Source organism: Eulemur rufifrons, chromosome 12 (assembly GCF_041146395.1).
Source record: "Eulemur rufifrons isolate Redbay chromosome 12, OSU_ERuf_1, whole genome shotgun sequence".
Classification (NCBI taxonomy): Eukaryota; Metazoa; Chordata; class Mammalia; order Primates; family Lemuridae; genus Eulemur; species Eulemur rufifrons.
Genome location: NC_090994.1, coordinates 23002483 through 23016138, shown reverse-complemented (window position 1 = coordinate 23016138; position 13656 = coordinate 23002483). Strand labels below are relative to the sequence as shown.

Genomic DNA, 13656 nt, shown 5'->3' with positions numbered 1-13656 from the left:
AGTCTGAGCAAGAGCAAGACCCCATCTCTATAAAAAATAGAAAAATTAGTTGGGCATGGTCCCAGCTACTTGGGAGGCTAAGCCAGGAGGACTGTTTGGGCCCAGCAGTTTGAGGTTGTAGTGAGCTATGATGATGTCACTGCATTCTAGTCAGGATAATGGAGTGAGACCCTGTCTAAAAATGAAAAAAAAAAAAAAGTAAATCATCCTCTACCTTTATTTGCACCTTTCTGTGACTCTATAATTATTTCAAAACAAAAAGTTTAAGTAAATCATTACAGACAAGGACATACATGCTAATAGGCACAGACAGCTATTACACTAGAAGCTAAACAATATATAACCAAACTGAAATTTTTTCATCACAACTCAAAAGCAAACATCACAGAGAAAAAGAAATGCCTCACAAAAGAGAACATCTGTAGTTCTCATGGGCAGGTGGATATTTAAAGCGTTCTCATCTTCAAACAGGTTAAGTGACTTTATAAGGTCACACACCTAGTTTCATGACAGGACTCAAAACCAAGTCTTTGGTCTTCTATGAATCTTTTACCCAGATTGTCAGTGAAGAAGAATAAAAACCATATACAGGAGTATAAGATACAACTTTCTTTCCTTCTGTCCCATTTTAAAACACAATTCTCATTTTCAAAACCAAATGCCACAATTAATCATTTATTGTAAAAAGGCTTTCAAAATTATAGCAACCTAAAATAACTTCTATATGTTAAAGCTGTTATTCTGATACCGACTTCTTCCTTTTAAAATCCAAGAATCAAGAGCCCGGATAGCTCAGTCGGTAGAGCATCAAACTTTTAAAATACAAGAATCTACTTTCTGAATTAAAGCCTTGCCATAAAGAGTTCCAAAACATCATAACAAATGCACATATTTGGAGAATGCCATTCAAAAACAACACATACTAATTGTATGAATACCCTCCTTCCTATTTTTTTTTTCCAAAATTCCTTGTTTTTCTCCAGTTCTGGCTTCTTTTTTCTTTTTTCCTGTTCATATCCTATATGGTTATTTCCCAAATTCCCTTTAATTTTTTTTAATTCCAAATAGTAGCACCTTCTCATGGAAATCAAAAAAACATTTTTCCCATGTTACTATAAAGGAAGTACATTAATATTATTTGTATAAAGCCTCAACCTCAGCACTACTGACATTTTTGGCCAGAAAATTCTTTGTGGCAGAGGTCGTCCTGTACATCACAGGATATTTAGTAGCATCCTGGCCTCTACCCACTAGATGCCAACAGCATCCCTCAGATGCAACAACTAAAATTATTTCCCCCATTTTGGGGACAAAGTCTCCCCTAGTTAAAACCACTGGTATAAAGATATAGTTCACAATGAAAATAAAAATCTTAATGCAATCGACTCTGCAAGGAATACAAACTACTATATTAGAATTTGACAGAAAAAGCATACCATCACAATCACAGTACTAGAAAACATGAGCTGAAGATAAAAATAACAGTTGAAACATGAAAGGTAAAGTGTCCTAAATTTAGTTAAAGAAACGTGTTAGTTGCACTCCTTTCTTCCTCTAACTCCTTAAATCTTTCTATGCACAATACTGCATTTTAGAGGAAGTCTAAGTACATTTTTCATAACAGTAACTGTAAGTAGAAGGAAATAAGTTAAAAGAATTCTACCTAATTGCAAAGCAAACAAATGTGAACTCCAAACCCTGGGACTTTCTCCTTTCCTTCCTGCCCATTATGTAAACAAATAGCACCTTCAAGCTACTTTCGCTGTACAAAATAAACCTGGACTCCACATTCAGAATCAGTAAGATAATTCTGTTGTCCAAAGTATTTCTTAAAGAGAAATTCTTGTAGTCCGATCCATAAAGTACTGTTATTTTGAGCTACATATTTTCATTCTAGTATTCACAAAGTCAATCCCAAATAAACACATCTCATATTAATAACTACCTTCAAACATACTTAATAATGTCTCCTGCTATGTCCTACCTACACTGTGACATTTGTTGCGTGTCATACTTTTTTCTTATATGTATCCATTTTTACATTTAAAAAGAAACAGCTTTTGTTTTGAAGCGTCCCTTTGAGAAAACCACCAACCATTTACAAAATTTAATGCCTTAGAGAATTTAAGTTCCTCCAGCAAGGAATTTAAGTTCCTCAAGATGAAGGACCATAGCTTATCCACCATGCTATTTCCTTCACTGGTATACAGTTAAGTATTCAATAAAATATGTGCTGAGTAAGCAATCTCTTCTGATCTTCACAGCAATACATACATAGTTTTCATAGTTGTAATTATTAAAATCAAGTACAAACTAAAGTGAGTCTTACTTGCTATGGTTAACCTGTATTATTGTCTTTTCTACACATCCATATGGCCCACACATTTCATCATTTTAATAGCAATAACATACTTCACTGTATTGCTATGCCACAGACTGCTTAACCACTTCTCCAAAGTAGCTGAGATGGGAGCTCAGGCCCTACTTAAAAACCTTCACTGCCCAAAGAACTTCCTACAGAGTAAAAGCCAAACCCCACAGCTTGGCATAGAAGGCTCTCCCCAACTGATACCAACCTACCTTACTTAGCTTTATCTTCCATCCCTCCCTTTCATATAGACTGCCTGAAGTCACACTGACATTCTCATCAAATCCAATTCACAACAGGATTTCAAAGTGTCAATGAGGCTAATCAGAAGCAAGCTCACCAGGGATCTACTTGCATGAGGGTGCTAAGGAGCTACTAAAGGAAAGGGGGGGGAAAATCATCCTAAAATGAGTTACATGATAAAAATCTCATTAAAAGAAAAATGCATCAAAGGGAAAGGGGCATTTCCCATATACAGGAATGGGTTTTGCCCTAGTATACACCCATATGTTTGGTGGTGATATCATTTTCTTTACTTATATTAATAATAAGCTGTAGTGCCCTAATTTTTATGTTAACATAAACAAATACAAATCCAAAAACAACTATATATTTAAAAGTTGAGCAAATGAAGTTAACTTCTCAGGTTCCCTAACTCACTCTTAAAAGATGTGATTCAAGGAGTGTCCCACATATGATCACTCCGGAAAAATGACGGCCCACCTTGTATGATTTAAAGGGAGTGAGGGATTAGTTACTGAGATACCAAGAGGACTATATTCATCTGAGGCAGTTTCATAACCGACTGAAAGGATGGCTTAACTAGAAGGCTCCAGTACATAGTAGGTATCAAAGAGAAAAAAAAATTTCATGAAGCTATCTATGTCATATGTTTGAGCTTGGGGATATTTTGAGAAAAATCTTCCAGTTACTTAGAGCTTGCATTCTTTGGGGGATTCTATAATAATTTCTATTACAAACCAGGATTTTTAACAAATAGCAAATATAAATTTAGTAAGGTAAAATTTAAAGTGCTTTTTGAAAACTGTCTTGGAACCCAGCAACTAGTTTTGTACATATTTCAATTATAAATGCTTTCTTTTTTACTTAGTTTGAAAACCAAATCATCTTTAAATTTAAAAGACAACATTCTCCTACACAGCACAAACATAAACATATAAAATTCAAATAATTTGGTGATAACTATAAACAGATTAGTATAGACCTAAGTTTTTACTGTATACTTCGTTTTACAGTGATTCACCATGAATAAGCTTTCAAATTCCTTTTCTTTAGAATACCAATCTTTGTAAAAAAAATTCTAAGTCTGTGCATCATAATTACCACCTTAGAAAATGAGGTGACGTTTCATACCTGATTCCCCTTGTTATTTTTTACAATGATACAAAGCTACCTTTGTCAGCCCTAGTTTAAAAAAAAAAAAAAAAAAAGCTTATTGTAAGCTGTTTGGAAATTATACTGCCTTTCCTTCTTGACACAATGTTATAAATGGTAGTAAAAATCCTACTAAAATCTACCGAACTCCTAATGTAACTGATGTGTGGGTGGTACTTACTGAATCCTCAAATTCCTCTTTCATTAGGGGAAAAGGTTTCAGTGCATGTTTTAAACATCCTGTATTGCAAAAATTTAGTCAGCTGATGTTGGACGAACATTCCCTTAGGGAAACATGAGTTGACTCACTGCACTCTATTACAAAAGCCTCTTAACTGATCACCCAGCCTCCAGTCTCTCCCTCCTAGATTCTAACCTCCATTGAGTGGCCAGCTTTCTTAACAGAAAATGTGATTAAGTCACACTCCTACTTAAAAACTTTCACTGCCCAAAGAACTTCCTACAGGGTAAAGTCCAAACCCCTTAGCTTGGCATACAAGGCTCTCCCCAACTGATACCAACCTACCTTGGTTTTATATTCCATCCCTCCCTTTCATATAGACTGCCTGATGTCATACTGACATTCTCATCATTTCCTACCAAGTCATGTTCTGTCACACACTCCATACTCTTGCAAAAACTATCTTCTGCTTAGAATGTATTCCTACCCTTTCACTTGAAAAATTCATCAACATAGCCCAGTTCAAATATTTTTTTCACTGTAAAACCTTCCCCAGCATCTCTCATATACACTTAGCATATCTGGTGACCCTTTGCCCTTCCACAAGCATTAAGCATGGTGTTTATAGTAGTTCCATAAACGTTGCCTAAATTTTGAAAGACCATGTATACATGCTTAAGTAAGGGGGTGCCATAACCTGTTGAAGCCACAGTTAAAGACCCTAAGGATATTCCATTCATCTATACGCAGGGATGTTATAGTCAACATATACATTAACATTAAAAATATAGTCTTATTGACATTTAAACCACATATTGCTAAAACTCCAGATGTATAATCTACCTCACTTTATATATTAGTGCATGTTAACCATCTAGAATACCACACGAAAAGTAGCTTTAACAAGACAAGATATGACAATTTCCCATTCAATTTCTGCACTGGGACGAATATGTTTAATTTAAAAAGAAACCAACGATAAAAAATGTAATTAGTTTCCTGAAGGTCAGCAGTCCTGCATTGAAATTTTCCATCATCACCTTTCAACAACTCTCAAAGCATTGATTTGGTAAAAACTCCCATTCTCCATTATATTCTATCGTCGATAGGGAAAATACAGCCATGCAAACAATAATTATTACAAAAGCCAAAATAAATAAAGAAGTTGTTTCCAGCAAGAAGCTAGTGTTGACAATTTGTTTCCCCTGTGTTTGGGCATCTCCAATATAAATATCTTACATAGTCAAGGGAAGTTTCACAATCCAAAATGGATTTCACACAAGTGATTGAATTCTTAAGATAATCCTATGAGTTAAACAGAGCAGGGATTATTTGTCTGGATTTAAGACACCGCGTACCCAGCACCAACACAGATAAAAGACTGCTTGGGTATACAAACGTAGCACTTCGTTTCCAAAATAAGTATTCTTAGAACAAAAACGGCCCAAGAAAAATGAGCGTCTCCCCCCGCCCCACCCCTTTATCCCATTCCCCAAATTCAGTTCTGTGAACCCACCGGTGACTCTACTAATAAAATGACCGTCGAAATCTCAAATTAGGGTAGCCTGAAGCAAAAGTTCCGCCTCTCAGGCTGTTTCCAAGTGACATTAACTCCACCAGCTCAACCACGAAGAGCCGCCGGCGCGCGCCCAGCCTCCGGGGCTCTCCGCCGGCTCCGAGGTCGGCGCCGGACCCAGAGTCGCCCCCAGAGAGTCCGGGGACCCGGCTCTGCGCGCCATGGGGGTGGGGCGGGAGGCGGAGGAAGTGGAAGCAGACGGGCGCCCGGGGCCAAGAGGGGCTGGGGGCGCCAGAACCTGAGCACTGTCCCCACAGGTCTGGAGCGGCTTCGCCCCGGCCCCGGGTCCGGTCCCAGGCCAGGCGCCGCCACGCCCGGCACCACAGGTTCACGCGAGCGCCCAGCCCTAGGAAACCGCCAGCCCAGGGACCCTGGGAGCGGACACCCACCTGGCCGCGCCCCACCGAGCACGGGGCCCACCAGGCCAAACAACAGCAACCACTGCAAACGGCGAGGCCCCAAGGGCGAGCCCGCGCCCGACCCCATCTCGGCTGACTCCGCAGCTTCCACTCAACAGTCGGTCGCCTCAGCCTCCGCCTCTCCCATCATTTTCCTGCCCCGCCGGGGCCCCAGGACTGGCCGGGAGGCGCGCGCCCGGGGACGAGCATGCGCGCGGCGGTGACGCAACTTGGCCCTAGCTCGGTCCGAGCTCGCTCCCGACATCGCGCTCCCAACGCTGACGTAGGGAAAAATCTAGTCCCCGGCGGGAGAATGGGATTTCTAAACCGACCGCTCCAAGTCCGCCCCGCCCCGGCACTATCCACCCGGCCCACTCTGCTCCAAGGCCCGCCCACTCCGGGGTCGAGGGAACCAATTGGAGGAAGCACTCGGCGCAAAAGGAGGAGGAGCGTGAGAGACCCAGAAGAGGAACTGGGAAGCCGAAGCGCCCCGCAGCGGAGCCCCGCCTCCCTCTGCTCATCCCTTTCTGGTTGGTCGGTGGAGGTGGGCGGAGCTTAGAGCTGCGCGCCCATTGGCTGTTTGGCAGCCAGGAGGGGGGCTACGCGGAGAGGCTCGACCTGGCAGGGCCGGGGTCTGCGGTGCCGGCCTGCGTTTGGGTTGGGGCAGGTTGTCAGCCACTGGGTCCGGGAAGATGGTACTGGGTGGTTGCCCTGTGAGTTACTTACTTCTGTGCGGCCAGGCGGCTTTGCTACTGGGGAATCTACTGCTGCTGCATTGTGTCTCTCGGAGCCACTCGCAAAATGCTACTGCCGAGCCCGAGCTCACCTCCGCCGCCCACCCGGAGGGCTCCGCGGGTGCTCCGAGCTGGGAATATGGCGACCCCCACTCTCCGGTCATCCTTTGCTCTTACCTGTAAGCTACCCCGGGGTCGAGGCGGGTGGATATGGAGATTGGACCAGGGATATGTGGATTTGGGGGGAAGGGGGAGGGGAGGCTGCTTTTTTTCCAGACCCCCTCCACTTGAGGACCTGGTAGTTAACACACAAGAGGTGGATGTCGTGACAGGTCTCTCACTCCACTCACCTGTGCAGGGGAAAGGCTTGTGTGTCGGTGGCAGATCCTCTGGGATCCCGAAAAGGGAGAACTAGGGAAGAGTGACATCATATAGCCTCTGGAAGAAGGGTACGAGGCTGTGCCTTCTCAGTCCTGCGCCCTTTAGCCGAAGAAGAGTGTTAGTTAAGTGTTAGTCAATTAATTAGGTGCCAGTGCTGAGTGAGGCATAAACGGAGTAAATGACTTTTCTCTGCCTACAAGGCACTTCTTTTTTTAAAAGCAACACTCTTACCATTGCAGAACCAAGCCACTTTTTCAGATCTCTTTTTGATCAAATAAGAAAAGGCGTTTGGGAAATGCAGAGAACTGTGAATCCTTTAGCTTAAATTTTGCTCCGCCCCCAGACTCGTGGTTGTTTGACTGTTGAAGAAATGAAGCCACAGGAGAAGTAGAATCCATGTAGAAACAGAACCACTAACACCTCCCTTCTCCAATAAAAGGTTAATTTGGGTGGCTGTCAGTTTGACCTGTGCTTCAGTCTAATTGACGCCACCTCTTGGCTTGATAAAGGGTTTGCAGAGTGAAACTGAACCCCAGAAAACTTGGGGAAGAAATGTCTCTTGCCTGTTTCGATTATGTGCATGTAAACAGCGATTTGCAAAGATCATGTGACCATAATCTTACTGTTGAATTACAGACCTGAAGAATTTATAGAATGTGAAGACCCAGTGGATCATGTTGGAAATGCAACTGCATCGCAAGAACTTGGTTATGGTTGTCTCAAGGTGCGTTTTTGTTTTCTTGTTTAAACAAACTCTTCCACTGAGAAATAGTACTGGCTAAATGCAGTTACGGAAAAGTATAAGGGGTATGAAGTTACTTTTTTGAAGAATTTTGTCAGAATGACTGTTACTAGAAATTTCCTCCCTAGCCAGTGTCAGTAACTGACCAAGACATTCAGTTTCCTCATGAAGAAGCAATCTCTGTGCCAAAACCACCCAAGTAGAGTGACCAACCTGTCTTTGGTTCCTCTGGCCATTGAGATTGACAGATGTGAAGCTAAAATTTCACCCTGGCTCTGCTTCAAGGTGTGCACATTCCAGAAAGCAAAAGAAAGGCTATGCACTTTCTAAAACTGATGATGGATTGGGCAGTATCTTTGTTACACAGACATTTGAGACAGAGCTCCTCTTGCTGATGACCTTTCTTTTCCGCAGGCAAGCAGGTTCCACCATGTCCTTAGGAAATAGATGGGTCTATCAGTATATGTCTTTGTAGGAGGTTAAAGTATCCCAGGGGAAACCTTTAGTAACGATGGCTTCTTAAAATGGAAAGAAGCCATTCAGTGTCATTAATAATATTCCTAAAGCTGGTACACACTTTCTGATCAGTCTGTCAAAAAACCAATGAAGTTTATGTATCTCCTCCCCACAATGGACTCACCATTATATTATGTTACATAATGCAAGTCTAGATTCAATTACGTGTTAAGAGAATCATGGGAAAACATTTTTTGTACTAATTCAGACACAGAGATGAGACTCGGAGGGGTCGGGGTGGGAAGAGGTTGGATGATAGGAGATTGCTTGGTGGGTACAATGTGTTACTTCAGTGACGTATGCACTAAAGGCTCTGACTTCACCACAGTGCAATATATGTTAATGTAATGAATCAGACACAGAGGAATAAACCTGACAGTAATAAGATTTAAACGGCAAGCCATACTGAAATCATGTGTAGAGAAATATTTTAAGTATTATGAAATTTTGTTCTGTTGATAGTAACTGATAGAAATTGGAGTTAGCATTGTATAGAGATCACTCACTTTTGCCTATTTTGATTAAAAACTAAATTTATCCTGGCAGGCATGGTGGCTCATGCCTATAATCCTAGCACTCTGGGAGGCCAAGGCAGGAGGATCACTTGAGCTCAGGAGTTCGAGACCGGCCTGAGCAATAGTGAGACCTCTGTCTCTACTAAAAATAGAAAAATTAGCCAGTCATGCTTCACACCTGTAGTCCCAGCTACTTGGGAGGTTGAGGCAGGAAGATCCCTTGAGCCTGGAGTTTGAGATTGCAATGAGCTATGAGGCCACCACTGCACTCTAGCTGGGTGACAGAGTAGGACTCTGCTCAAAAAAAAAAAAAAAAAACCTAAGTTTATCCTACGAAGACACTCAAACTCTCACCTGGCCCAGAAGTCCTAAAGGACTGACAGCACTCAGGCACCTGATTTGCTAAGGGGGGAGGTGTAGAGGTATGAGGAGGGGGCATTCTTTTTTCCCAGTCCCTTCCCTTTGAGTAACACTCCAACGAAAATATTAACAAATCACAAAAGTGGCAATAAAAAATGTACAGTTGTGTTTTCTCTGCTAGAATTCAGTTAAGCAAGGGGTAAGAGGCCCAGTTCTGAAATTTTTTGCTGCAATTTAAACTTACACTATAGACGTACTACAGATGCCTGATAATCGCACATTCGAGGGCTAAATGAAGTCCTAAGACAAATGACATCCTGAGTTCTTACCTAATTATGCTAATGTATAATGAACATAAAACAGATCTCTAACACACATTGGCTTTTTTAAATACTCATTCTCAAATGTTCAGTTTTGTGGTCTTTTTCCTGTAAATGTAGGATAAAGTATTAATATTATGTCCATCTCTTCTAAATGGCATTTAACAAAATTATGGGTTTTTTTTTTTTTACTGTTATTGAAGAAGCTAATCATGAAGAAAAAAGTAGGAGTTTCTCTAAACAATGTACATTTAGGATGAACTAATCTAAAATCACTTGAAATAAGTCACTAAATTCCTTTTTCTTGAGCACAGCTTTACCTCAACCTTGTTAGAATAATTATAGTCCTCACACAGCTTTGATTAAATAATATAAAGATATATTTTTGTGTTACTCGCTTTGTTGAGTTTGTTTGGTTTTGGTGGCTATTGCACAGTTCGGTGGACAGGCCTACAGTGATGTGGAACACACTTCAGTCCAGTGCCGGGCGTTGGATGGAATCGAGTGTGCCAGTCCTAGGACCTTCCTACGAGAAAATAAACCTTGTATCAAGTAAGTGTTACTTGAGTGAAGTAGTTGGTAATTGGGTGGAGGTAGAGCCATTTTCCTTGTCATTTTTTGATGTGACTTTTTAAGTGTTAAAGAGGGAATGTGATTACTATCGTGCGTAATCCATTGACAGAGGCAGTGAGTTGATAGTAGAGGGGACGCTGGACTTGAGATCAGGAGTCCTAAGTCCCAAATGCCTCTTTCCCTGGGTGCCTGTGGGCTTCACGGTCTTTCCCTCATCTACAAAATGAAGGAGTTGAGCCAGATGATCTAGCTCCAAAATTCCTATGCAAGGCATAAAATCCTATGAAAATTGCCTTGGTAATTTAGGAATAAAGCTTTTATTATGAAAAGTGGAGGTGGGCTCCTCACTCTGAAAATCAGTTTATCTTAAGAGGTCAGGGTCGCTTGAAGGCACGGAATGTACTCACACGGAGTGCTAACGGGAAGAGTCAGTGGCTATGTTTAGTGATATTAGAGTAACTGCAGCTTGTGTCATCAGCGTAAGGACAAAAGCCTCATGGAGAAGTACTCACTTTTAGCTGCTACAAAACAGCAACAAAGGTGTGCGGAGATCAAGTGTTCATTTAAGGACAGTGCTTCCTTAGAGAACTACACTCAGGGGCAGCCACCTGAGCCTCAGGAAAGGAGCCTCTGTAGGGCAGGGTGGGCGGCCAGACTCCACTCCTACCAAGACGCCTGTTGTGCAAATGTGCTTGATAATTTCTTGTCCAGTCCAACTCTGCAAAAGTCAGTATTTGTTCTTAGAGGTCCTCCATATCTTAGCAAGTACTCTATTGAGACCCTAGACCAACTAGAGATTTTGGCGGGGGAGAAAAGTAGGGGCCATGAGGGTATGTTTAAAATTTTTTTTTTAATTTTTTTGTGTATCATGATGCTTGACATCTTAAAAAACCTTTCTGGTTGGGGGAGAAACTGTCCCTCCTGAGGCTGAGGTTGTTTCTTAGATAGCAAAGGGCCTAGCCAGGAGCATGTCCTTGATTTGCAGACTCACTAGTCTAGAGATATACTTCTGGTATCTAACCTGTACATGCCAGGAGACAATATTCCTCTGCCTTGATCATCCCAGAACCAGGTGCCAGGTAAAAAGAAACCACACCTGTAGTTTAGACCTTGCTGAAATTATTCCAACTAGCCAATCCTAAACTACTTGTTTTGCCCTGCCCTGCCTTTCCTACAGAAACTCCGTAAAGGCAGTGCCCTAAACCTTCCCCTCGCTCTTGTCTTCTTACCACCATGGTGTCTTTCCCACGAAGCCCTGCGTGGTAGGCCCTACCTCCTGTCTCTAGGACCCATGTTTTTCCTGAGCCTCTCCCCTTGTGGCTGCACCTGCCTGGCCGTCTCATAAAAGAATACAAAACAGAGAGCAAGAGGCCATCGGGGGACTGCTGTACCATCTGCTCACTTACGTTAAATTCATTAATCTTAAGTGTTTTAATGTTCATGCAGTAGGACATCTTCCTTTTCATTCCTATTGTCTAGGTATACCGGACACTACTTCATAACCACTTTACTCTACTCCTTCTTCCTGGGATGTTTTGGAGTGGACCGTTTCTGTCTGGGACACACCGGCACAGCAGTAGGGAAGCTGTTGACTCTCGGAGGACTTGGGATTTGGTGGTTTGTTGACCTCATTTTGCTCATTACCGGAGGGTTGATGCCAAGTGATGGCAGCAACTGGTGCACTGTTTACTAAAAAGAGCTGCTGTCAGGGCCCGGGGAGGCAGGTGAAAGCTCTGTCTTCTGAATTCCTCTCTGCAGGCTCAAAACTCTTCTTCGATATCAGACGCGACCATTACTTTCCCTGTTTGGAGGGAACTGGTTTGGTTAAGAAGGCTTCTTTGGACTTTGGATTCTCAACCCAGAGTTCACCTTGCAGACTAGAAATGACAAGCAAACTGTGTTGTACCTTTCCTCGTGTACAAAACATAAAGGATAGTCACTAACTCATAAGATGCAGAAGGGTTTCCATAGTGTGTATTTGTGTGCATTGCTGTGTCTTCAGTCCCTTGAAGCAAGTGGACCTAACAGGATGAGGAAAGTGAAATTTTTATCCACGAGCCTTTCATGACCCCGAGTCTTCATGCAGAGGAGACCTGAAGCTGAGCCAATGAAAATCTTCAGCAGAAGTAGAAATGGCCATGGATCTTAACACACACTGAAATTCCGACTTTCCAAATTTCAATTGCACAATAAATTTTGCCAACCTGGAGTGCTGTATGAGTATTTTCAGTAGGGAGAGTGAAACTCAAAATGGTATTTGTTTTGCCAAAAGCTAAGCATTTGCAATGAACCACCCTTTTAATAAACCCTGTTGTGTCACCATTACTATGTTCCAGAAGCAGAATATGCAGTACAATAATTTCTTCATTCCAATTATGTTCTGAGAACCAACACAGTAGCAGACATGTATGTGAGTTGAGCTATTCCTCTTGGCACAATTGTCCTTCCTAAAAATTAGTATTTATCAGTTTATGGAGCCCATGTTGTAGGCTGATAAAAAAGGATCTCATACAAGTTTCTGTAAAACTATTATTCATGATTAGGTAAGATAAAGTGAGGAGCCTCGTGCCCTTGGAAAGAAAAACACACTCCTACTTAAAGGATATTGAATACTAGGGTAGAACTAGGATGTCATCTATGAGGACAAAGAGAAACTGAACACATTCAGAACTCAGAATAATCGTGGTACTAAAGGTTCCCACTGTCGGCTACAGCAGTCAGAAAGAGATACAGCCAAGCCTTTGCATTCCCAAATCACTGGGAATAAAAGAAATGTGAGTAGTTTATAAGTTTTAAAAATTGCTTCCCATCCTTTGCAATCTAAGTTGAAAGAACTATTACATATAAAATAAAAGATGGACTTTGTGGCCAAGTCAAACTAAAAGCCTGCTATTCAAAACAACTTATAAATTCTAGAAACAATCAAGGTAGAGCTACTCAATGTTTACCTCATGATAATTAGAGACCAAGAATCACAGTTAAAATAACTTCCCTAGATATATTTCATCATTTTGTAGCAGCTTTCCTAAGAACTTCTGCTTTATCATCCCTGATTAATATGATCACTGTTCTTACATTATTAAAGGTAGCAATGGTATAAAAAATTAGAACAGATTATTCTGTTCTGTCTTGAAAGTCTGTACCACACTGACCTTAACCTTGCTTGTAACAGTAACAATTGGTAGACTTTTAATTCAGAATATCTGTACCCTAAGTCAGTATATTTTAAATTGTCATGGGTCATAAAGAAACCAGACTTACTCCCCAGAAAAATACACATACATGTAAAATTCTGTATAGAATTTAAGGGGGCTCAAGGATGCCGTGTTTTCTTTTTTAGTTTAAATCTTACCCAAAATAAACCTTATGGAGTCCTACTTCATCCCGCCTTTTTAAAATCTCCTAAAAATATTCACAAACCCTATCAAAAGTTGTTTCCTTTAAAAAAAAGAAGAAGAAGAAGAAGAAAACTTTGGCAGCTCCAAGACTCGAAATCATTAATGTTACCAGGAGGAAGAGCTTGGGTAAAAAGCTAAAGGTCTGTAAATTATTAAAGAAGCCGTTATATAAAAGAAGCCCTTCTTGTCTATGGCCATA

At 41.5% G+C, this 13656-nt stretch overlaps 2 protein-coding genes across 4 annotated transcripts in view; one reads left to right on the top strand and one right to left on the bottom strand.

The window, feature by feature from the left end:
• Positions 1–6097, bottom strand: part of ADAM9 (ADAM metallopeptidase domain 9) — a 95971-nt gene extending 89874 nt beyond the window's left edge. For all 3 annotated transcript variants that reach the window (XR_011235242.1, XR_011235243.1, XM_069485280.1), the window contains exon 1: positions 5910–6097. Coding sequence is in view for 1 of the 3 variants with exons in the window: in XM_069485280.1 (XP_069341381.1) it covers positions 5910–6006 (97 nt within the window). In the remaining 2 variants the exon portion in view is untranslated. The remainder of the gene's footprint in view (positions 1–5909) is intronic.
• Positions 6098–6551: 454 nt separating this feature from the next.
• TM2D2 (TM2 domain containing 2) lies at positions 6552–12468 on the top strand. Its single transcript, XM_069485279.1, has 4 exons — positions 6552–6831; positions 7670–7757; positions 9923–10038; positions 11539–12468. The coding sequence occupies exons 1-4, from the start codon at positions 6611–6613 to the stop codon at positions 11750–11752; spliced, it is 639 nt and encodes a 212-aa protein (XP_069341380.1). The 5' UTR covers positions 6552–6610; the 3' UTR covers positions 11753–12468.
• Positions 12469–13656: the final 1188 nt, after the last annotated feature.